Source organism: Chiroxiphia lanceolata, chromosome 1 (genome assembly GCF_009829145.1).
Source record: "Chiroxiphia lanceolata isolate bChiLan1 chromosome 1, bChiLan1.pri, whole genome shotgun sequence".
Taxonomy (NCBI): Eukaryota; Metazoa; Chordata; class Aves; order Passeriformes; family Pipridae; genus Chiroxiphia; species Chiroxiphia lanceolata.
In genome coordinates, this window is record NC_045637.1 from 127,713,745 (window position 1) to 127,739,297 (window position 25,553).

Here is a 25,553-nt window from a genome sequence, read left to right on the forward strand (position 1 = left end):
CTGCAATTCAAACACATTAATGTTAATACACATTAATCTATCGTTGTGTACATTCATTGAGATGATTGCCTAAAAACAAACTTGATGGTGAAACGAGAACAAAGTAATAGGTATCAGACAGCTACACTGCAATCACTGTGACTGGATGACTTGGTGGCCAGACAGCGAAGTCATAAGATACCTCCAGGAAATGAGGAAGTCACAGAAAATGCATCCTTATGTCAGACTTCTATTTTGATGTAAAGTATGCTAGTCAAGGTGGAAAGCAAAAGACATCAGCCCAGTTCCAGTGTTCCCAGTAGGCTGTCAGATTGATACTAAAGAGGTTTTACAAAAAAACTGGTGACTTTGCATCTGATCCCTGTATCATCAGAAAGCAGAATTAGTCTAGCTGAAAAAGGCAACACCCAGACACAAACCAGGTCAACAACACCACAGGGAGATAGCCAAGAAGGAATTTTCATCCAAGTGGAAACAAACACAAGAAAACTCTTGATGTGAGTGAAAGCAGGATTTCACTAGTAAGTCTCTGTTGAGTGCACCCAAAACTCGATTTTAACCCTTCAGCACTTCCAAACTAACATGACAGAGCAAGTGTTCACTTTTCTGCCGCACCCCATTGTCCCACCACACAGACCGTGACCATCAGAAGGGGTGAAGCTCGACATCACCCTGATGCTTGGTGGCAGCTCTACTCCTGTCTCCACCCAGAAGCTTCGCATCCGCTGCCCTTCTCAGAAGGGCAGGGAAAATCCAGCTCCCAATCCCCCGGAACCCAGCAAGAACCTACGGCAGCAGGAGTGGGCACGACAAACCTCACCCCCGGCCCCGAACCCGGCCCCCGCCCGCTCCTACCGAGCCAGTAGTGCAGGCGGTAGGCGACGCCGGACCCGCGGCGCTCGGTGTGCAGCACCAGGTACGCGTCCCCCACGAAGAAGTTGCCGTGGAGCCCGGGGGGCACCGCCACCAGCTCCAGCTTCTCGACGCGCCACACCTGCAGCCCGCTCTGTCGCCCGGCCTCGGCGAAAGCCGGCGGGGGCCGCTCGGGAGCCATAGCGGGACACGGAGAACTAACGCAGCACAACGGCCACTATCGCCTTTAGGGAGACGGGTGCGGCCACTTATATAGTGCCCAGCCGGGGCGGGGCGGGGCCGGGCCGGCCCCGGGACGGGTGCGGAGCGTGGTGTGGGTGGTGGGATGCGCCTGTCCCACCCCTTTCCATCTGCTCCCGGGGCCGGCGGAGCTTTTGTTTAATTATTAATTTTTTTACACCCCTGCAAAACTCACCTGGCGTCCTTTTTTCCTTCTGTGCCTATTGTCGTAGCAAGGGTGTTATATATATAAAAAAATCAGCCTCCCTCACTGCAAGCAGAGAATGTTTCCTTATTCTAAAGTAATAAGAGAAAAAAAACCATAAAAGTCAAGAAAGTGAAGTACAATCGGGCTAACCCAGTACCTACGGGTGTTAAAGTGCTGTGCAGTGTGTTTCTATAATTATCATATCTGCCTTGTTTCTGTAAGCTGCTCATACCGGAATACAAAGAGTTTCCGTAGCTTGCACTTGTGGTTGGGCTCTTTTTCACCCCGGGCTGGAATGGCAGAACACAGCTCTCATTTGCCCAGTAATCCCATTTCATTTGTCCAATATGGCTAGCAAACTTTTTCTAGGGGGAAAAATATTTTTGAAGATTTTAGATGAAGCCCGGAGTTTGTATAAATTTCCTTTTCCTTTCCTTTTTTCCAACACTATGCAACAACCCAAAAGATTTAAACCCATTTCCTACTTGTCTTTGTCCTTTATAAATGGTTGGTATATCAACATGGCAATTGCAGGATTTTTTGCAACAACTGTTTTCATCTGATATTGACAGGAGGTAGATCAGTCTGGGTACAATACGGGTAGATGCAGATCAAGCTGTCAATATATCAAAAGATACATTTCAGAAAGGGTTTTGTTTAGTTTCATCGTCTTATCCACCTGAATGAGTTTTGAAGCTCATGATTTCCCCACTGGGTGGTTTTATCAAGTTAGTAGCAGAAGAGCTCAGAACTGGGCTGCCTCAGTAACTGGGAGAGGCACTGTTAAATGCAACAAATCAGTTGGAGAGCATTTTTGCAGAAAAAAAAAAAAAAAAGTTAAAAAAAACACACCACAACTAAGAAATTTGCTTAACTATCTTCCCTCCTTCTCTTTATACTGTCTTGAGGAAAAAGATGATGTTACACAATGTGTATCCACTCTTCTCTCCCATTTTGGTGAGCACCCTCTCATCAATTTCCAGATAGAGGTGTACAGGCACCCTAAGCTTTATCCTCACTGTTTAAAAAAGGAAATTACGAGTGCTCTATTTTGTCTAAGGTTCAGCTGAACATATTACAGCTCACCTTCACAAGTTCACAGCCAAGCATTTTATCTCTCATTCTGCCAGGGCTGCAGTAAGCCTGCTTGATAAAGCACAATGCTTCCCAAATGAAATATCTTTCTCTAGATGTTCACCATGTGAAGAAGAAAAAAACTCAAGGAAGAGTAGCCAAAAAATTCTGGCAGTTCCAGTTTCAATATTGTCTTCTGTTCACTTTTACTCACTTAATTACACAACCACATTTTTGGGGGATTTTTTGTTTGTTTGTTTGTTTTGGGTTTTTTTTTTCTAATTGCATGCCTTTTTGCCTTCTTGTGCATTAGTTTGCTTTAGTCAGTGAGGACAGAACTTCCCACATACTCTGTAATTGTATGGATTTACTATTTCTTCTGAAGTTGGCAAGATGCACTCACTTTGGAATTGTGCTGAGTTTTGCCCATACGGGAGTTCAAACCAGCTCAGTGTTATGAAGCCTCATTTCTCCTGCCTGTTCTGCCTGTCTCACCAAGCTAAAATTGTTTGTGCACAGATTGCACAGGACAGGTTTGTTAAATTTATATCTCCTTATCCTAGCTTTAAATTTTCAGTCTACAGATTAAATACTACTGTAAGCAGAATCCCCATTGCTGGCATGAGACTCATGCTAATGCTATTTGTTTAGCATTGACCATTCCCAGTATCACACACCAATGGACAAAGGTTAAAGACACAAGAACAGTTTAATTGTTTTGTCTCAGTGTCTGTGGCACCACTCAGACACAAAAGATGTTAGTACTGAGAGCAGAGTTTTCTCATGCCCGAGTTTGTCTTACTAGGATTATGTAATCATTTGGCTCCTAGCAAAGAAAACCTTGGATTGAAATTTGTGTCCTAAGTGCCAGGATACTTGTTTGTACTCTTCAACATTAATTTTTGACTATTTGCAAGTCTTGCTTTTGCAATTTCACTCCTAATGAAAATTGTACTGTCTTCTTCCATTTCCATCTACTTTTTTTGGTAGCAAAATTAGGCTAGCATTGTTAACATTACACAGATTTTCATAACTTCTGGAATAAACAAAATCTTTTTAACATGGTTATTCAAAAGTGAAATTTTGGAGAAAAAAATGAGAAGTATCTTAGGATTCGCACATTCCGAAACAATATTTAAAATTATTTTTTATGTGCTTTTGCATGTCCTTTGATATAGTAATTGAAGTGGAAAGGTCTGAAAATAGCATTGTTTTCATGACTCAGAAGTCCGAGGTCAAATTGTAATTGCTATGCTCATTAGAAATTGCTATGTAATAGAGTTTCAGACTTCTTTCAGACTACTTTACTTAATTTACTAAAGATTATATCTTGCTGGTAAACTATGGCTTTCTCAGAGGGATGGCAAAGTTCTAGCACTGTTTTAGCTGTTCAGGGAAAATAATTTTGCCTCACACTCTTTCCATAGGGGGAGGCTGGATATATCAATTGGCTGCTGTCACAGACCAGGAACACAGTCATGGAGTAAGGATGTAGATTTCTGCCTACTTCCCTGCGCTGTGGGAGGTATGGCCATCTTTAAATGCCCTGTCTTTTTCCCAAGTCATGATAGATCACCCAGGACTGCTAGAAGGTGTTCCTGCTCCTCATCTAATCCTTAAAACAGCAGATTCAAACGTATTGAGTTTAAAGCTTTGGGATGACTCAGGGAATTCAAGGATTTATGAAAAACTTTGCCATTTAATTTTGCTCATTTATTTCCAATGTATTTTGTTATCTTGAGTAAGGGATCTTTTTTCCTCAAAGTGCTGTTGTCATATACTGCGTATATACAGGGAGTGTATATATTAAAAAAAAACAGAATGCAGTGTCCTGAGTTCTGATTTTTGTCCCAATCAATAATAAGGTTTGTAAAAACATAAAGTGGTTGTTTCCAGGTGATATATACAAGGAACTCAAAAGGGCCCTCAGAAGTTAAGCCCCAGCATCTTTCCCAGCAGGAATTACTTTCAGTATAGATTAAGTCTAAGGTTTAAGTTCTCCTACAAGGCTTGAATTACAGGACCAGGAACCAACAATGGAAGAAATTAAAAGGAATGCAAGGAGAGAGTATTTTCAAGTGTCACAAGTGTTTCCTTCTACAAAGCTTATTTCTTCTTCACCACACATGCCAAGTATCCTCCTGAACTCTATGACCCTGCCTCAACAATGGGATTACAGATGTTTAGTTTTGCCTCAAGTTTCACATGACAATATTTGCTGTACGCAGAGTATGTGTGTCAAAAGCACACTCTTGTCCAAACAGTCACAGAAGTTGACCCGTGTTCTCATCTGTTCTGCTGCTGAATTACAAATCAACAGTTATTTCAGACTGAAGTCAGTTCAGAGATCTGAGCTAAATTCTTATTTACAATATACATCTAAAAAAATTTTTTTTTCACTGATACTGTGTGAGCTGAAGGAGAATACAGAATTCAGACCATAGAGCTCTTACAGCCAAGTTAAAAAAAACAAGCTAGAGAATTATATTACCACTTGCTAATTCTCTCCATTCTCTCATCATGACCCTGAGATTAGCTCAGTTGGTTAGAGCATGAGGCTAAGGTCATGGAGTTCTTCCCTGTACAGGGAATTGGACTTGATGATCCATGTGGGTCCCTTCCAAGTCAGAATATTCTGTGATAATCGTCCTTCAAATCATCCTGCTCAGTAGCCCAGCTTCAACTGGAAAGGTTTTAGCAAAGCCAGAACATGCTGATGAAAGACTGAAACCTAGCTTTCCTCCTTACTGGCACGATGAGACATATGCAGAACCTGACATATAAACATGAAGTCCTCCTTTACCTTCAAGAGAGGAATCTGGTTTTAATTCCTCAAGTCCAGAGCAAATAAAGGGCCTTAGTGTATAGCTTTGAGGCAGTTGTCTAAGGCATAGAGAGGGCAGAATCACAGCTACACTGTGAGCTCCACTTGTCAACTGGCTGGCTCCTACCTACATTCTACTCTGCTTTCAGGAGCACTCCCACTCCCTATGACCATCTCCATGCTTCTGGTACAGGCAATGAGGGATTCTTCAGCGGCACCCACCACTCTCATCTATGCAGGTAAGGACACCACACATCCAGCAGATGAGAAGCTCTCACTCTTCAAATTCATTCTTCAGCAATGGGGCTAAGTAGGGTATGCAGAGAAAGTGATCCGAATATTTGCTTCAGTGAAAGAATCTAGGCAAACGTTTTTGACACGATAATGAGAAGTGAAGTGTTAATTATTAAGTATGTTATAGCTCCCTGCATTTTTCTTATGTTTTCCCCCTGAACTATTCAATGAGCAGCATAAATGTTTAATCAAGAAATTCTTATTATTTAAGTTCATCTCAGGCCATAGTATATTGTATCTAAAGGAGTCAGAGAGAGAGAATTGAAGCACTTCTTCAACAATCACCTATCTTCCAAAACAGAGAAGGTATCCTCTGTGTTCACACAACATGACATTTCATTTTATTTCATGTTCATGGGACCAGACAAGAGTTAGAAAAATATATTCTCAGACTCATCACTTTACCCACCTTGTCTACATAGATAGAAAAATGTTGCCGTTATTCCCATCAATGATCAGTCAGCCTGTCCACATTTCCTACCCTGGAAAAGCAAGGAATAAATACCAAAGGAATGAATCATGCTGTTCTCTACATGGATCAGTAAGTTTCATCCAGATCGTACCACTGATCCTTAAGTTTACTTCCTTATATTTAGATCTAGTGATCCCAAGTTTGATGGGGAAAATCTCCAGCTCTTTTCAAAGACTTAAAGTTTTGAATTAATCAGTGTACGTTCATTGACACTAGAAAAATTGAAAGGCCATTTTTTGCTAAGAAAGATTCAGAGGTAATGACCAAAAATTGTTACTCAGAAAGTATAATTAAAACAAGACTATTTTATATCAGGTAATAACTTTGATTATTGCTACAAACCCTCTTTCACTTGCTTTTATCAATTTCCACAGTATTACTGGGATTCAGGTGCACACTACTTTGTGAAAGAAACATTACAAAGGATGGAAGGGAATTAAACTCTGATTTATATACATATTTATTTATTTATTTGTTGGTTAAAGTTCAAAAACATAGCCTAAAAAGACTGCTATAAGGCAGTTACAGAATGTGTCTGCATGGATTGACATTCTGTAAGTGTCAGAGTGATGTTTATCCATCTTGCATTTGAAAATATCACTCTAAGTTTGGTCTGAATGTAATTTCAGGATGATCTTTTGCTTGCTAAGAAGTGATAAACGAAGTTTCTTTGTTGTATGTTGCAGCTAAAGGTTTTGATGATGGTTTAAATTATTTTTGAATACTTGGTAATAAAGGACAAGAAAATTGCTGCGCTGCCATGTACCATCAGTGCAGTAATTAAAGTTAAAAGCATCTAAGTAAAATTGAGGAAGACAGTTTTACCCAGAAACAAGAAATCAAGAACAATTTGAAGAAAGCACAATCATCTTCTGGACCTATTAATTAAATATGCAACATCCATTAAGCTCAAAGATCAACTCTCCAACAGGAGATCCTAAAATATTGGATATGGTAATATGAGGAGTGCAGGGGACCCAGGGAAAACAGGATTCTCCATCTGCATAAACCAGTGGCTCTTCTAGACATCTCACACAGAGGGAAGGGGGAACAATCAGATCTCTAGAAGAGTGGTAATAAGAAAAACTGCTAGTAGTTATCTAAACTGAGGTAGGATATCAGTTTAATTTATTTCATTGCGTTCTTAAGTAGAAGATGTTTACTTCATTGTTTTCTTGATGCTAACCTGCCTGAGAAGGTTACTGAATTTAATATAAGAAAAAAAATCTTTGTGTGACATTAAATTAAGATCCTAAGGAAAGCATATTTTTCATAAGATTCTGATTGCAGGTGAAATAAAGTTATTCTGAGATAGTTTTTTCTATTGAATGAAGACATCTTTATGTATTTAAAGGCTGTGTGTGGGAAAAGCAGAGTACTCAAAGCATGTGCATCTTCTACCCCCGTTTAGCAAGTAGTGCCTCTGAATTCTCTGAGAAGAGAATTGTATCTGTATCTGATCATTGTATCTGATTTCAGTGGTAGATGTGCATGGAATAGGCCAGATTCTCTATTCCAGGTCAAACAGTTGTAAAATTAATTTAACTATGAATAAAAATAGGATTTCAGCTGCTTTAGATTTTCAGAATAACACAGTTCATTGCAGTAGTACGGCTGTTTTTCAAATACAGAGTAGCTCCTCGTAAATAGATATCTGCAAGTACTAAGCTGAACACAAAAAGTTACATTTTTTCATCAAATCGCATATATGAATCATGTATTGAAAATAATTTTTTAAAAACATTTATTGACCTTCACACAGCATTTCTAACAGCTTTAACACGTCCTATCAGCTTTTAATTCACTGGCCATGAGCACTTACCTAAGTCACTCAAATATATGAAACAGAAAATAAGGGGAGGGAAGGAAGAGGAAGACCACCTGTTTTCTGACTTCCTGAAAAAAGTCTGCTTGAAGGTTTCTTGAATTTGGTACACCAACTTGGGAAAAATAAGTATTTTCTAGATTGTTCAAAACATCCAGTTGTTACCAAGATCATATAGGAAAGTGTTTATGCCTCGTACTTGTTTTCTTACAGCACAAAGTGTATTGTTATACTTTCACTAGTCAAATGTGGTTTTAAACTCTCCGAGAATAACACATTTGAGAATCATGAACTTTGTTACTGTGTGTCTGTCTTTATGTATTAGCCAAGTTGCCAGCACAAAACACTAAGATCGCTAACAAAAGTCCCATCACAGCATTTTAAATTTAATAGTCTCAGCACTGCTTGTTTTAAGAGGACAGGAACCCCTTTTTTGATCAACCTTAGCCAATTAAGTGAGTAGTTTCTAAGATCACCGGTGGTTATTGGGAATCAGCTACTGAATTTAGGAGATCTAAATGTAAAGCTGTCTAAAGGCATTCATACATTTGCTTCTTCATCAAGATCACCAGATTTATAAAATTAACTTCTTCCTTTTATCTGACTTATTGAAAGTATACTAATTTGCTAAAAAGTTGCTGACATCTGCAAACCTGCTGGAGGCGGCTTCTAAAACAGTCATCTTTTGGTAGCATGTGTTCAAGATGGGACCTTGATATTGCTCAAGAGATCTACAGAAAGATCTATTTTAAATCAAAGCTTGAGTCCAATTCCTGTTTCAAGATTATGAGGCATAGTTACTGGAAAAGAACCCAACCTCTGGTTTCTGATTGCCACTATACCAGGAAAGCATGGAGTTGCCTTGACATTAAATGTTGTACTGTTAACATTTATTTCAAAGTTGATTTCATAAGTGTAAGTGACAAGGAAAGACAAGGAGTAATATATTGTTAAGCTTTTTTGCCACTTATCAGGGACAAGATTTTTTCATGAGAAAGTTTGAAGAACACGCATTTCATATCAACTGAATTCTGATCAGTAAATCATAACTCCCTCAGTCCCTCAGTCCACTTTCTTCGTATCTTGTTTTAAGGAGCCTGTTACCCTAGAGAAGATGTGTCCTCAGGGACACAGTGCTTTATCTTTGCAAACTCTGTTCTCCTGATTCCTCTTCCTATTTGATTGTCCACTGACAAAGGGCAGATACCAGATAAAATAAAGTGTGAGATAACTGATGTGAGACAGTGAAATGGGGAGTTTATTTACACACTCTTGATTAAGCTAGCATTAGACATAGTTCCCAGAATGAATGAATGCTCTAACTAAAATAAAAAAAGAGCTAATGTCTCCAATACTTATCATCCCCTTATTTCCTTCATGTCAATAATACTGTTTATACTTATTCTCCCAAATAGAATTGCAACATTCACTCCTTACAGAATAAAACTCTTTAACAGATGGAAAGCAACCTTCAGGTTCTCTCCCAAAATCAGTAGTTTAGGTACCTTTTTTCCCTTGGTCTTCAGTTTATCCCGCTAACTTAAATCCCATGCCCTCATTTCCGTGCAATACTCTGAGGGCCCTGGCATTCTCCTGTCCCATATTTCCAAGCTTGGCTCCAAGCCTTCATGACTAGATCTGCTAGAAGCCAAATATAAATGTTATCTCTATCCCAACCATTCCCACTTCCTATATGACTTTTGAGAGTATATTTATCAAATTTCTATTTCTAAAAATAAAATCCTTAACAGTACCACAAAAGAATGGGTGGTGCCTAGTCTTAAAGGACTATAATGTTGTGAAACTGTGATATACTGCGTGGTGCTAGGAAGAAAAAAAATCACACCAAAACAAACAATCAAACTCCCCAAATCCCAGCACAATAAAATCAATAAATAAATTTACAATTTTGTGCTCTTTTTTCTTGAATGACAAAGGATTATGGGCATGGACTGTGTGCTTGAAATTGCAGATCTGGAAGCCACTTAAGGCTTTGTCCTTCTCGAGTTCAAGAGAAGTATTTTCCTTGCTCAGTCCAAGGTAACCAACATTAGGTGATTACACAGCCCCTATGTGCTAAGGCTCATGTTTTTGCACTGAGCATGCCAGCCAGGCCTTAAAGACGTAATCAGAGGGAAGGGTACATATTGAAACATTTGTTTAAAATACATCAGGCCATTATATTCCCTTTCCTTCCTTGTCTTCTCCACAAGGTCAGAAAATTTCCTCTGTTGGGAGCAGAAAAATCCCATTTCTATCCTCTGACTTTCTCTATTTCTAGCTATTTTCACTAGTAACACTGTTTGTTATTTACTTTCAAAGGTACATAACCATCAACAAGAACAATTATCCTCACAGGAAAACACGTACGGGAACACAGCTGTTTATGGCTCCGTGTTTTGAAGTTTCACTGGCTGCCAGGCAATTGCAGTTTTCCTATCCATCTCTTGAGACGAACATAGAAGGAATGCCATCACTGCTTGGCTACAGCCTTCTTCAAATATATAGGAAGGAAGTGAAAATAAACTGTTTCTCTTTACAAAGTAAAAGATGATAGGTAAAGAGTCAGTTGAAGAACACATTATTACATATAAGTTTATTGCGTGAAGCATAATTTTGGTACAACCTCCATGACGAGCACTTTCTGGTTTTGTTTTTTCCAACTAAGAAGAGGCCTCTGTGAAGGAAAAGCAGCACTTCAGTGTTATAAAGCACACTTCAGTGTTTTAAACAGTTACAGAATAAAGTTTCTGTGTTTCATGTGCTGCCTGTTGGTTTCTAATGTGAGGAAATCCCACGGTACTAAAACTTAACTGGCTCTTTATGAAAAGAACCACGTAGAGGCGTCCTGCGGCCACAGCTGCTGTGCACAACCCACTACCCCCTCCAAAGCCCTCTCCCCACGACTCCACCCCCCCCTTCTCCCCATCTTATCCCTGCTTGTTGTCCTTCACAGTCATGTGCACAAAATTAATCCAGAACATTTCCAGCATTTACTGAGCTGTTCCAGTGGTTGGTGTTGAAGGAAAAGAAGGTATTACTTTTATCTAAATGAAAAGAGGCATCCCAGAATATTTTTCATTTTGCTTCACTCCTTTATTTAGCATTGCACAGGTCTCTTATGCATCCTTTTGGATGCAGTTAGTGCCTTTTTAAAAACAGCCCCTTACTTAAAACAAGTTAATATTTTTCTTCCTTATATGAACTAAATTGTGCAGTGTTAACTAACTGCAGTTGTGTTATTAAGGTAATAAAATTACCCTACTGTTATCACTGCAACGAGATAAGGTATAATGCAATGCTCAAAGCAATGTTCAATGGAGCAGGGAAGTATCTAGCAGCACATTATTCTTTACATTTTTTCCAGTATATTAATTTTAACTGTGGCCAATACCAGGTTTTTTTATTGCAAACCAATCTCCTCTCTTTACCAGATTTTATAAATCAGGTCTCAGAAAGATCTTAATAAATGAATAATAACTCTTTAGACATTAGATTGTTAATCTATTGTTAGGTTGATTGTTTTGTGTCTTTTTATGATTTTGTTCCACAAGAAAGGCATAAAATTTGGTATTTCAAAGGCTTAGTGTGACAAGGATATTAGCACTTTCAGCATGATCAGTATGATCATACAACTATTTAAAGTACTTGAAGTTTGTTGACCACCTGAATACTCCATGTGTGTGTGCTTTATTTTTCAAATATATCAGTTTGTGATGGAGGAAGGATATAGAAAGTTGTCTTTTTTTGAACTTGGGCATAAATTCATGGAAAAAATATAAACAAAGTTGCAGAACTATTGACAGATCTTAGATCAGAATTAGGAGTCTTGTGTATAATTCAAATACTGAATCTGCATGGTAATCATTCATGAGTAGGCTCTCAGTTCCAGAAATCACAAGGGATGTGGTTAAATCTAGCCCAAAGTACAACAGTTTTAGAGATAACATTGAATTTGAAGTATATAGGGGAGTGGCAGGGCAGAGGATATCCTGAGCAGAGACCTTGAAATCTTACTGTCTGTTTTATAATAAATATATGTAGGGTAAGATATATACATATGGAAAATACTAATATTAGTAATGTACAGAATCTATTTATTTGTCTTTCTAGAATCAGTATATGTGGGTGAAAGATCTGAACATATTTTTGTGTAACACCTGCTTCTTCTGGTCATTTGTGAGATCATAGTATTTACAGTTAACCTGTAAACCTGCTTCTTCCTTTTAAGATTTCAGAAAGTATCCACATTCACTTTCTACATCTATACAGGCTGTAGAGATTTTCAATTCTAAAGCAATTAGCAATTCTAAAGGAACAATCCAATAGTGCTGCCTAAAACAAAAGAATTCACCTCCATTAAGCCTGTTTCAAAGTACACTGAAGTAAATGGAAAAATATTGACTGATGGGAAGAGATTTGAGGTCAGTGAAATTTTTGGTAATGGATACTGTTCATTCCTCATAAGCTGGGCTAAGAGGTGCTCACACTGCAGTTGACTGTGTCCGCAAATGCTGGCATAGCTGTCAGCAAGATTTATTGTGCATTTTCGCCCCCACAATGAGAGTGCAAAAGTAAGAAGGATGAAGAGATTTTGCATGTATCTACAACTGCTGAGGCATGAGAGCACCACTTTAGCCAGCCCTTAATACAAAAACCACAGTCCACTTCCTTTGAAGTTTTAAGAGCTCCGTGAAAGGTGTCAGAGGAGATGGAGATTAGCCTGAATGGCAAACATCTCTGCAGGGCTCCTTTGGGCTCTGGAACAACCTGAGTGTGCAACAGAGGGATAAGGAGATGCTAATCTGGGGCCGACATGAAGAGTTGTCACAGCACTCTGCTTGGGAGCTGAGTTTTTCTATGTGCACCTGTAAGCCAGTGCCATGGGCAATGGTACAGAGACAATGCAAAAGGTCAGTGACACTGCACTCCTGCTGGGCTCTGCTGGATGCTGGCATACATCAAGCCAATATTGCAGTGGAAACAGAACTGCTCTTTGGAGAGCTAAATCTCCATATTGTATAGCAGCATCACCAGCATCTTCAGATCAAGGCACTGTACTGGTAAGCCTGGGAGGTTAATGGGGGCTTCTAGCTGAACAGCTGGATGGCAGCTTGTAGTGGGTTTCTGTGGCTGGGTTTTGGTAGCAGGGGGGCGGGGGCTGAGCTACAGAGGCGGCTTCTGTTAGAAGCTGCTAGAAGCTTCCCCTGTCCCATGGAGCCAATGTCAGCTGGCTCCAGGATGGACTTCCTGCCACTGGCCAAGGCCAAGCCAATCAGGAGAAATACTAATGCCTCTGCGGTAACATATATAAGAACAGAAGGTTGTTGCGCAGAAAGAATTCCAACCAGGGAAGAGTGGAGTGAGAACATGGGAACAACAAAGTAGACACCAAGGTCAGTGCATAAGGAGGGGGAGGATGATCTCCAGGTGCCAGAGCTGAGGCCCTGCAGCCCATGGTGAAGACCATGGTGGAGCATCTATGCCCCTACAGCCCATGGAGGACCATCAGGGTGCAGAGACCCACCTGCAGCCCATGGAAGAGCCCATGTTGGAGCAGGTGGATGCCTCAAGGAGGCTGTGACCCCGTGGGAGGCCCAAGATGGAGCAGGGTCCTGCCAGAGACCTGCAGTCCATGGAGAGGGAAGCCCACGCTGGAGCAGGTTTATCCCGGGTAGGACTTGTGGCCCCTGTGGGGGGACCCACGCTGGTACAGCTCATTTGTGAAGGACTGCACCCCATGGAGAAGTGACCCATAGGACAGCAGTTTGGGAAGAACTGCTGCCCGAGGGATGGACTCATGCCGGAGAGGTCCATCAAGGACTGTCTCCTGTGGGAGGGACCCCACAGGAGCAGGGGAAGGACTCCTCTCCCTGAGCAGCAGCAGAAACAACAACTGACCATAACTCCCGTTCCCTGTCCCCCTGCACCACTGGTAGGGAGAAGGGAGAACATGGAAGGAGGGGGGGGAGAAGTGTTTTTAAGATTGTTTTATTTCTCACTCTTTGGCTCTTATCCTGTTAGTAATAAATTTAATTCATATCCCCACTTTGAGTCTGTTTTGTCCATGAAGATAATCAGTAAGGTAATCAGCTCTTAACTCGTGAATCCTTCGCTGTTTTTTTTCTCTCCTCTATTCAGTTGCAAAGGGAGAGTCAGAGTGGCTTTAGTGGGTACCTGGCATCTGGCCAGGGTCAACCCACTACAGAGCTCTACAGCTGCCTTTCACAACAGCTACAGCTGGATGTCATACCCATGTAGGAATTTGGAAGGAATGTACTTGTCCTGTCACTAGCAGTAATGCTTTTTAAGCTGCTTCATTGCAAGGATGTGCTGTTCAAAGAAAAAAACCCTTTATGCTTCTTCACGGTGTTCTTAACAGGAACAGCTGTTCTTTCTTATATATGTCACATATGGTAAAGGTATTTAGTATATAATAGCCACTCAAAAGAGGTGAACAAATTGAGCCAACATTTTCAAGAAACTCTTAGGTTCACAGCTCTCAGTTTAGGTTCTTAGGATATCTCTTATTATATATTTGCCAGTAAAGAGGATTTTCCATGCACAGGTTTACTGCAGGTACCTTTTTTTCCTTAGCAGCCTAGAGGCTCTAGCAACTTGCACTCTCCTCACTGCAGAGTAGCCCTGTGTTTTTTTCCTGACTCTTTAATGAAAGAGTGAAGATGCCTAAGCCAGGAAATGAGTGTCTATAACACGTCCGTGTGTCTCCCTCCCCACTGCAGGCAAGTGCAAGAGGCATCCCCCATCTTGTGGGTCAGAAGAAAGACGTAACTCTGACATCCATATTTTTAAAGATGAGGTGTCATGTACAGATGTTAAAGACCAATTCATTCCTCTTTTCCTTGGGAACACTGGAAGTGCCTTCACATGTGTTATAAGAGATCAAGTTTACGTGTAAGACTTTGTCTGAAACTAACTCTTCCCTCATGCCTTTGGGCCAATCAATTTACCAGCTCTGTGTCTCCTTTTTCCATCTCTAAAAAGACCAGATCAATAGCATTCCTTTGAAGGACTGCTACATGTGGCACTTCATTAGAGTGTCACTCCTATTACTGTGGTGAAGCCCAGCTAGAATGTTATCATTATCCATGATTAGTATAGATACAACGCTATTATATTATGATTATGTCCACCAACAAGAGCTCCAGATCCAAACAACCTCTGAAATTTTATTTGTCCCAAGTCTTTCATCTGCCATGCACAGAGAAAGCAGCTTTCACTTGGCTGGGTTTGTCTGGCATTAAGAAAATGGGTAATTTACAGGAAGACTGGGGACTTTATTCTTTCCAACCTAAATTTGGGGAACTGCAAACTTCAAACTATGCCTGTAGATACAACGCAATTGGCAGGAAGCTCTCTTTAACATAAAACATGTTGTTTTTGTCAACATCTTACACATTTTTCTTCCCACAAGTGTTGCATCTGAGAAATCCATGAGGAACACTGAACTCCACAACAGTGCAGATAGAGCTAGAAGATCATTGCTTAAGGGATTCTTACTAGTATCCCAAGCTTTCCAATGTGGTATGTAACTCACTGTCTTTTGGAAGGGGCAAAATGATCCAGTATGCAATTTTCTGGTGCTAAATCACTATCTGGGTGTGCATTTACCATGTAGCTTACTTACAGTTTCGGTCTAGAGGTTTGAGTCCAAATCCAGCTCTGGATGTACCTCCAGAGCCCTCAGCAATGCAGACTATTACAAAAAAATGCTTCCCCCTGCTACACTCAACATCCACACACTATGTTTAGAAAAGAAATTGAAACTACCTGACTGTGTCGATCTTTCAGCAGTCAATTCCTAGTAATTAAGAGTCAAGAGCAAAGCAGCTGTTTCTATTTTGGCATAGTCTGCTAATCACCAGTTCTTGAGTGCAGAGGACAGGGAGTTTCCAAAGTAAGCTCATGATGGCATTCAGCACCTCTAGTTACCAGGTGTGATGGGCTGTGCCATTTCTTTTACTTACAGATGGCTGAGGGACTGGTTAGAGAAAAAAAATTAATTAATTGGAAGCATTGGTAAGTAATTTTTAGCAATAGAGAGAAATCTATATAGGGAGGAATTTGTTAAGTAGAAAGAGGTAATAATGTTAATTTCCATGTTATTTCAAAAATCCGGACCTAAGGAGAAGAGAACAAATACTAATAAACCAGACAAAGTGCATTTACTATGTTTTTGTTCCATGCTGGTATTTACACTAAGAAACAGATATTTGCTAAAACATTTGAACATCATTGATAAAGGCTGTTGTCGTCTGTGCCAGGTTTTGTACTGTTTGAAGGACCTAGGCCTCCTTTGTTACAAGTGTGTCAGGTCTCTCAAAGAGCTCATTCCTGACTCACAGGATAGACGCAAGACACATCTCAGGACCACTAGTCTTCCGTAGCACATTCAGATGAACACATTTCTTGGGACCGAGAAATTGGTAGGTCATTGTGGATAATGACGTGGAGTCCATATCACACTGCTTTATTCTTGCTGCTTAGACTGGAGTTCCTGTGAAAGGAAAGACATTGGCATTTAAATAGTCATCATCCTGTAAGGTCACATCAGGCACGATGGGAGAAAATGCAGTTTTACAGAAAATTGGTTTCATCGGAGAAAAGATGAAGATTTTCCCCATGAGAAGTTTGTTTTAGATAAGATAGAAGCAGAACATTCTGGTTTTTGTGGATATTTTTCTTTTTCTCCCGGGACTTTGGGTACCAGGCATGGGGACTGTTGGAGGGCACTGTCAAGTGTCAGCCGCTCAGGAACACTGAAAGAAAGGTGTGTTGGAAGCTAAAAAAGTGTCTCCTAACACATTTAAAAGCAGTCCTACTTTCTACCTGCCTTAGAAAGCCACCCACCGTGACCCTGTTTCGAGTAGCGGTTATTCCCCAGGATGATCTCTGTCTAGAGATTTGACAATCAGCAATATAGATTCTGGCTATAGCAGCAGAGGACTCTGCTCAGACAAGTGTATTTTTCCAAGAAGGACAAGCTATTCCAGCTAAGGTCAGTGTTGTGACCAGCACATTTTCATTTTTTCATCTCATGCAGATTATCAGCATTGCAACTCAGATTCTGAGATAATGCTGCATTGCCTGCATGGATATCCTGAGCCCATGTAAGCCAGGATCACTCTGGATGCTGCACTTGGTAGTAACCTTTCAATAGTGCAAGCCAGCCCAGCTATCTCCATTTTTTGCTCTCAAATGAAGGCTTGGGTCTAGTCAGTTTAATTGGGCATCAGTGTCCTCCTAACCCTTCCAAACAATGGAGTTATGGATTCTGCCAGCACCCATCAATCCTTTGTTATCTAAATTTGCCCTCTGGATGATGCTAGATCCAGTGTCCCTAACATAGCAGAGTGAACACTTGCATCTCTACCTGCCTGATGCAGCTGGCAAAGCTTTTCCTCCACACGATCCAAGAACACAGTGTGAGCACAATGCTGCCATCTGTGCTGCTGGGGGCAGAGAAGTACAGGTACATTAGACCTACAAAATAAAACAGGAGTGGCTGTCATACGGATGATCTTCAACAAGTTTATCAAAGAATTCATTCTCAGACATGTTTCAGTCGAATCAGAGCACAACATGTTGAAATGCCTAGAGACATTTGTGTTCAGCCAATTCATGTGTTTTACAACAAGCGTATTGACTTGCTGCTATTTGGTAGAGTTACATTCACAACTCAGAATCTGTCACCGTCTACACCAGTTCCCCAAACATTTTAATTTTTTATCCAAATGGCAGCTGTTTTATAATGAAAATAGAGGTATTCTGCTTTTGGAGATCTCTACATTTAAGTGTTTGGTACATATATACAAACCATTAAGGCATGCACCTAATACCTTCATATTCTGAAATAGTCTGTGTCTTTGAACAGTCTAATATGGACATCTTAATTCCTACAAATGAATTACCACATACGATGCTGTATAATCTTCTGCTAAAGGCTGAAATAAGAAAATGTTCCCCAAGAGGCTATCTCTCCAACTCCATAAAAGTCAACAAGAGGTGGAAACAGAATTACATTCTTGAAAATCTAAAGGAAATTAATGGTCCATGTTTCTAGATCTCCAGTAAAATGACATTTCCCTTAGAATATGCCAGCTGTGCTCTCAAGATTGCATGATCCAAAATATCAGGAAAGAAATATAATTAAGAATTACTATTATTATTTCAAAATATTTTTAAGCAGACAAACCTAGAAGTTTTGTTTTAATGTCACTAACTGTAAATGAAGTAGATTTAGATGGTCAGGGACTCTTTAACAGTAGCAGCTCTGAATCCCATTTGCTTGCACAAGGCTTGTATGTAAGAAAACTCCTATCAGAGTCCTTTTGCTTTCCTTTCAGTGAATCAAGTCCAGGATCTGAAAATATTACGCAAACAGTATTTATAAGCTATAGGAAAAACTGTCTGGACTCTAGGATTTGAAAAGCTATGCTTATTGTTAATCAGATAGGATCTAGAAAAAGGAACACAAAGACATATACAGTAAACATCATAACAAAAAGATATTCTGTCCATGCCTTTGCTATGAATGTACAAAGAAAGTAGTGTTTTATGCTACATGATATGTATGTCTGTGTACTGTAACTAGTGTGTAGTAAATTATTTTTTAAAAAGCTATCCTTACAAGAGGTGGAGCTATAGAAACTACACTAAAGGGCAGGCATCCCATTGTGAACTATCCACCACAGACTGTTGTATCTACCATGATGACAGCAGACACTGGACATGAATCAGTTGCCTGGGACTAAACCCCCATTACAAGATTGAAATTGCAGTCTTATCAGAAACATTAACATTGACAAGCAGTTCAGCTACTAATCCTGCTTGTATCAGATATCTTAAATCTAAGTGTCTTTGCATGAGTGAACTATTTTCTATAATCTGAGTCTGTTATTTTTAGGAAGTGGACTTTCCCTGATGTTGAAACTTGAGGGGAAAAACTGATATTTGGTCTATAAGCTTCACCTGAGGCATTTAAGCCAGTTTTATGGGTTCAGTGCTCTTATTCCTGCTCCCTACTGTTCAAGCACAGGTTCTTAATTTCTTTAACAGAATGAATGTGCATGTTGTCAAGGACTAACCTATGTGGTTTCTTCTGAGATACAAGATGGAAAATCAATAACCATCATGTTCTGGAGGTATCAGCATCATCTGCATGAATAGGAAGATATATTTCCTTGATTAATTGAACAAGATAAAATCAAAATGGCAAGGTTAGGCAGCTGGATGAATGCCCTGTGAAACCATGGAGGGAACAAAAATGGTGTGTGAAGTTACATGTTGAATATTTGATTGTAATGAATATTTAACTGTGGGTTGATGGATGTGATCACATGAGAACTGCATAGGAGAGAATGCCACAAGGAGGAGAAAATATTGTACACTGGTAATTTATATACTTTACTTGTTGCCTTTCCCTTGCCTTTTTTAATTTCTTTCTGACTGAGTTCTGATTTCCATTTAATGAAGCGTTTCCCATTGGCCTGAAGGGTGAGAACATTTCTAAGCGAACATAGAAATTGCCTTTTTTTGTGTATGTAAGATCAAATCTATACTTAAGAATTTTGGACAAGTGCAGCTAGTCTTCAGGTACATTTTTTACATAGAGATCTTCCAGTGAGATTGATCAATTTCTTTTAAACTCCTGGCAATATGTCACTAAGGATTCTCCCAAGGGGACATTTTAGTGGAGGTGAAAATACAGTGTTAAATTCCCTGTAGAGGCAAGTCCTCAGTTCTACTGAGTTTGTAATCACCGTACAGTCTACAGCCTGCTAAAGTTACATAGCCTGAACTTTTCAGTGAGCTGAAAAGTTAATGGTATGTCAAAGCAATTAGACAGTACATACAGTTTTCCTCCAGACCTCATAGGGAAAATCAGCACTACCTCTGGACAAAGTCCTGAAAAGAACCTCAAAATGTTTTGTTGTTATCAGAACTTATATTGTGAAGTTTTGGTTTCAACTTGCTTTTTTGCTTTTTTCTTGTTTCTTTTCAGAAATGCTGACTTGTAATTACTTTTTTCCCTCAGATAGAAAAAAACCACCAAAAAACCATTAGTCCTGAGATTAGAGCAGTGATCGGTGATACTAAAATCTCCTAAAGTACCTGATTCATAACATGAAACTGAAACTCTATTTCACATGCACAGCTAAATAATTTGGTTGTATACTTATTGGACTTTCTGGAATTACATTTTGGAGCTACTCAAATTATTAAAGCACTAGTTTTCTCCTGATATGAAGTGGGGAAGGTTCTGAAACCCTGAGAACATTTCCTAAGATATGGTTGCTATAGTCAGGCCCTCTCAATTGGTGATATTAGAAAACACAACATTGGAGTTGTGGGACAAATATACTTTTTTTTTCCCTTCTGCTGATTTTGCAAATTTGTATTTTTGGTCAAGATTTGAGAAAAAAAAAAAGACATATTTACTTAAAGAGAAAATTTTGTTTGGTAGGTTTTAAGAGAAATTAGCATCTAATTGCTATTATCAAAATTGGATAATCTTGAAATAAAGAAAATTTTCCTTGAGATAGAGTATTACTGGACAAATTTCTTTTGGCTGTAACAGCTAACTAGAAGTTTGTTTTTGATTACTTTAAGTAAACTCAAAAACAAGGAAGTTAAATTCCTGCTATAGTAGAAAAACAAGGAAGTTAAAATCCTGCTATAGCAGATGGCAAGTAAATAAAGGTATGATTTATAGATTTATATTCTTATGAAGACAGAAGGGGGAAGAAAATATTGTTTTCCATGGAAATGTAGTTTTAGCCATATGCCATTTGTGTGGTTCTTCAATAAACTACATGTCCAGGTATAAATGTTTGCTTTGGAGGACAGAAAGGATTTTGTTTACTATCTCAGTTTTCTTTCCTATTCTAGAAATAGTAAGTTTGCTGAATTGCTCTTTGAGTAGGATTCTTTGAAAGGCTCAGAGGAGAGGAGATAGGAACATTCGTAGTGAGAGGTTAACTGAATATGGATAGAAAAATGAATCTCCTTTTAAAAGATGCTACAAAAACAAATAAACCAAACCAAATAACTGCTATGAAAAAAGCACATTTGGATTGAAGATTTCTCTTTCTTAGCAGATTTAACATTAAATTCACTGATTGTGAGGGAATGCACTGATTCAAATTGTATCTTGAACTTTTAAATTTCCTGTCAACTTTTTTGTACGCAGTTTGTACACAATCAGTGTCGTGAAGAAAGGACAGTTTCTTGCCATATATTACGAACAAAAATCTAGCACAGTGAGATGCTGGTCTCAGTTAGGGCTGCTAAATGGAAAAATTACTATACAATACTTCCATCCAGCATGTCAAGCAATTCAACTGCTACCTATTTATCTGAGGAAAGCAGAAAGTACAGGCAGACATGTCGTGGTGAACAAGGTAAAGGTGAACTGATTAGCCCTATTTCAGTCTGCTCTACCAAATAAAAACTACAAAGTACATTAAAACATAGAGCTCTAAGGCTGCATTCTTCAGCATACCTATGGAATCTTTTGGCAAATAATGTGTGCCTACAACGCAGTTAACTATCAAAAGCTAGATCTCAACTGCAGTATTAACTGCAGGGTTTGAAGACTTTTTTTGCTAATGAGACTGACATCTAGTGGTTTCATTTACCAATCCTCAAGCACGTATTTATTTCAGTGTATTTGCTTTATAAAAGTCTGGGAGGCAGACACTTTACCTGCCTATAATTGTGTGGTTTGGGGTCTTCATACACACCAGGCTTATGTTTGGTATTCTTCACAAAGAGTATTTTGGCCTCATAAGAGTTGATCCGTTGAAAGCGAGTGACAAGCTGGAGTGAGTCTCTTCTGTTTTCTGGAAGAGGAAGGAGCAGCCTGGACCAATGCCGCAAAGCTCTTGCATGGTTATGGTCTCAGAGGTACTTTTTGGGTTCAGTTCCTCTTTCCTCCCTCCTTATGGCTTCTGAGAAGTGTTGGATGATCTATAGAGCTGGAAGCTAAAATTAGGAGGCTGCTTTAGCCATATGTCTGTATTGGCTTTGGATTGCTGCACTGCAGTGTGTTGCTGGGAGAAAGGCTAGTCAAGGCTTGAAGAAAGTTTGCTTTGACTTTCAAATAAAATTTTTCTCTCTTCTTGGTGGAGGATGAACACACATATACAACAGAATGTTTATTATTGATTGCTGCTTTCAGTAGCTAGTCCTGTCTGCATAACTTAGTGCATTCATTGAAGATAAATGTGTAATTGTACTTTAACATTATATTGTCCCTGTGCTTAGATGAAGTATTGCTTCTTGATACCTTCTTTCACTTCTGCGAAGTAACCTAGAGAAAACCCATCTGAAGCCAAAAGCGTGGATGTTCAGGAATTTACACATTCATTCCAGCCTGTAGGAACTGAAGCTCTGGCTTTCATTTTGTCTGAAATACCCATCGCTAAGTAACAACACAAATACACCCTCTCCACATTTTTGTTCTTGCCTCATTAAGCAGTACAACCTTGACAGGAGACTAAACCTGTGCACATGCAGGGCAGCATGGCAGGGAGGGGTGGGGTTAGTTGGGCAGCAGCGGACCCACACTAGTCTCACATTGCACAAGTAGAAGTGAACAAATGAACCTTAAATAAGAGAAATGTTGAAGGCCTGGTCTCCATGCTTCCTGATGCACTTTCATCTTACTCTGCATTCCTGGGCACACCCAGGCCACAACGTTCATTAGAGCTGCCCCATTGCTATCCTGGTATAGGACCAGGTGTTATGTCCTGCCATGGGCTATCTCATCAGCAGTGCCACTCAAGCTTCACCCTTTTGCCCAGAGGTACAGAGAGGCCCTTTCCTACACCCAAGGATGCCTCTGGGCAGGGTGAAAAACCACTGGAGCAGCATTAACACCCTAAATAGGCAATAAAGTATTTAACTCTTTGCACAAGCTATCTGTTATCTCTGTTTTGTCTCTATGATCTAAAAGCCATTCCCATACTCTGTTACCTGTCTTACACAAGAGTTCCTTGTACACCCCAAAAATTTGGAAGAAATACATAGACCATAAGGATATTGCAACAGGTCCCAACACAATACAAACAATTTTTTCCTACTTTGTTTAATACTCAATGCTCAGGAAACCTGAAGGAAAGCTATAACATTACAACTTCCTCTACTTTGTGCTTATTCATTCTGAGGATAGAATGTTTTGGAGTTTTTTTATGGAATAAGCTTTTGGTCCATTGAAGGATAAGAACATACGGAAATGTGTCCCTACCAACAAACCTGTTTCTGAAAAAGGATTTGGGTAGGCAGCTCACTGGAGATAAATTAAGTTCCTACAAACTCTTTTCATACACTGGGTAACATACACTACTAATTTACGAGTTACATGAATACCCATTCCTCCTTACCTCTCAATCCTCAACCTATTTTCTCCAGCCCTGATTTTCTTCCTAAAGCCAAGGTTTTGCATGCAGAGGAAGTTTCTAAAGCTATTCTAAGATTCTCCATTAATTTCACCAAAGCAAAAAGTCTGTGTATTTTCACACATCCCACTTCTGCCCCCTTTGTTACTATTGATATTCCATGTATATGTTTGTATCCTAGGAACTAGAACTCACTGATCCAAAATACCTGCAGATCCATACGCACAGTGGTGAATAAGGACACAAAAGAGAAGTAAAGAACAAAAAAAGATAGAGACTGACTCACCAGTCTGCAAAAACGGGGACTTCCAGACAGACTTCATATGCTCTACCACAGAAGGGTTCTCTTCCCTCTCTTCTAGGGGAAGTTAAGTGAAGGGACAAATTTGCAGCACACCCTTACTCAGAGAATTGTTTATTCTTCCATTGTAGAAAAGAGCTGGAATAAACAATCTACCCATCTGTGTTGCTAAGAAACAAGGCACTGTTGCCTTGGGACTTGATTCAGAATTCAAAAACGAGAATAGTGTCTCACAGGACTGCATAAATGCAGCTTGAAGCCTAGCAACAAGACTACAAGTTCATTGTGCTTCTCTTACATGTTAGAAAACAAGGGGCTTAAAAAGAAAATACACGACTGAGACAAAGAAAACAGTAATTTGAAAATAAAACAGAGGTAGTGTATCACCAATTATCCTAAGGGGTGGGGTGGAACTGTGTTTTACTAAACATACTTTTGTGACCTGTGAGGTCTGATGTGTTTTGACCTGTGTTTTGAGTAGGTTCATATTGACTATAACAAGTGAATACAAAGCAGCATCAGTATTTACACTAGTATCCTAAATATTCAAATTGTTCATTATAAGTGACAACACAAGAGTCAGGATAGCAGAATTAATTTCCATTTGTATTTTGGTTTTCAAGCACTGTACCAACAGAGCAGTTTATAGTTGCTACACGCACTCTGAAATGGTCACTCAAAATGGCATGGATTGGATAACTGGAGCAACTACTTAACCACATGGACACAGACTGTTTTCTACATTTACTGATGTGCAAGTGAAGTATAAATTATAAATACGTTATATACCCTTTCACCTTAACAAATGGTCATTACATGCTGTTGGAAATTACATTGGTTCAATCAGCTATTTCACTGTAAAACCTCTTCCCTCTGGTTGCAGAATGTCGCTGCACCACTGAAACTGGCCAGCACTCCAGCCAGGTAGGCCAAGTTTGAACAAAGTTATAGTTCTCAGATGAGAAAAGAGGTTGTTTTTTCTTTCCTTTTCAGTGTTCCATCGTGAAATCATAAAGAGATATTCTTCAGCTGTGTGATATGACTGTGTACATAATGGATTTAACTGGAGATGAAAAAGGAAACAAAATTCAGTGGTGTAAATCACCTAGAGCCCCCTGAACAGTTATCACATTTGTTTCTTTGATTTTCTTCTAACAAATGGACTATTTTGAAAACAAAGAAAAGAAAAAAAAAGTTCTCTTCTCAAATATTTCTAAGTTTGCAGCACTTCCATGCAGTTGCTTCAACATTTATGTTGTTCCAGTTGCTCAGAGTCAGGACCAGAAGACTATCTGCGAAAATACCTTTGTCATTTGTTTGCTTGGTTTTGAAGGACATTCAAAACCCTTTGAGAGGGTATACTCTTACATTACCTTTTCTTTGTTTTTAAAGAAATTGACATTTCTTTAGGCCTTTAGTTGAAAAGTTTGGAGATTGTAGTTGAGCTTTGTGGTAGGACTTTGTATCAGTTCAAACAAGAAAGATCTCATTGTGATCCTAAAGTAAATAAGATATAATTGGATGGTCCTTTGCAAGTTTATGCTGTTCAGATACCTGTAGTTTGACTGAAGAGAAAATAACGTCTAACAAAATTCCTTAAGAATTTGAGGATTTGAATTCCTTAAATCACTTGAAGAAATAAAATAATTTCTCATTGCCAATAGATGGCAGCATGTTACTTACTTTACAAGATAAGAGAGTTTTAAAACCCAGGAAAGCTGAGTAGCAAGTCTTTTTGCTCTATCGTAGCATCGGATGAGGGCTTGACATTTTCCTACACAAAACCACCTCATGTTTTCAGCTAAATGTAAGCTGTTTGTAGACTTAAATAAGATTAAGAGACCTTAAGAGTACAAGCTAGAAAAAGCAGTAAAGCTAGTCAGGATTCTAGTCTGAGCTGCAGAATCGTCTTAGGGACAAGCAAGCACAGATGGAATATTATACCCAGATTTAACCTTGAAAACCGTAGCCAACAGTATCTATGCTTTATACCTTGATAGAAGGTATTTCAGAAAAAAAAAAAAAAGAGAGAAAGAGGAAA

At 39.3% G+C, this 25,553-nt stretch overlaps 1 protein-coding gene and 1 long non-coding RNA gene across 2 annotated transcripts in view; both read right to left on the reverse strand.

The window, feature by feature from the left end:
• The window catches only part of SCIN (scinderin), a 58,361-nt gene extending 57,262 nt beyond the window's left edge, over positions 1–1,099 (reverse strand). Inside the window, exon 1 of the mRNA XM_032706820.1 lies at positions 856–1,099. Coding sequence (XP_032562711.1) covers positions 856–1,054 — 199 coding nt within the window. The 5' untranslated portion in view covers positions 1,055–1,099. The remainder of the gene's footprint in view (positions 1–855) is intronic.
• A 14,526-nt stretch (positions 1,100–15,625) lies between these two features.
• Positions 15,626–23,658, reverse strand: LOC116780631. Its single transcript, XR_004354544.1, has 4 exons — positions 23,498–23,658; positions 18,898–18,967; positions 17,172–17,293; positions 15,626–16,307 (listed from the first exon to the last, which is right to left on the reverse strand). It is a non-coding gene; the product is annotated as an uncharacterized LOC116780631 (long non-coding RNA).
• Between the last annotated feature and the right edge of the window lie 1,895 nt (positions 23,659–25,553).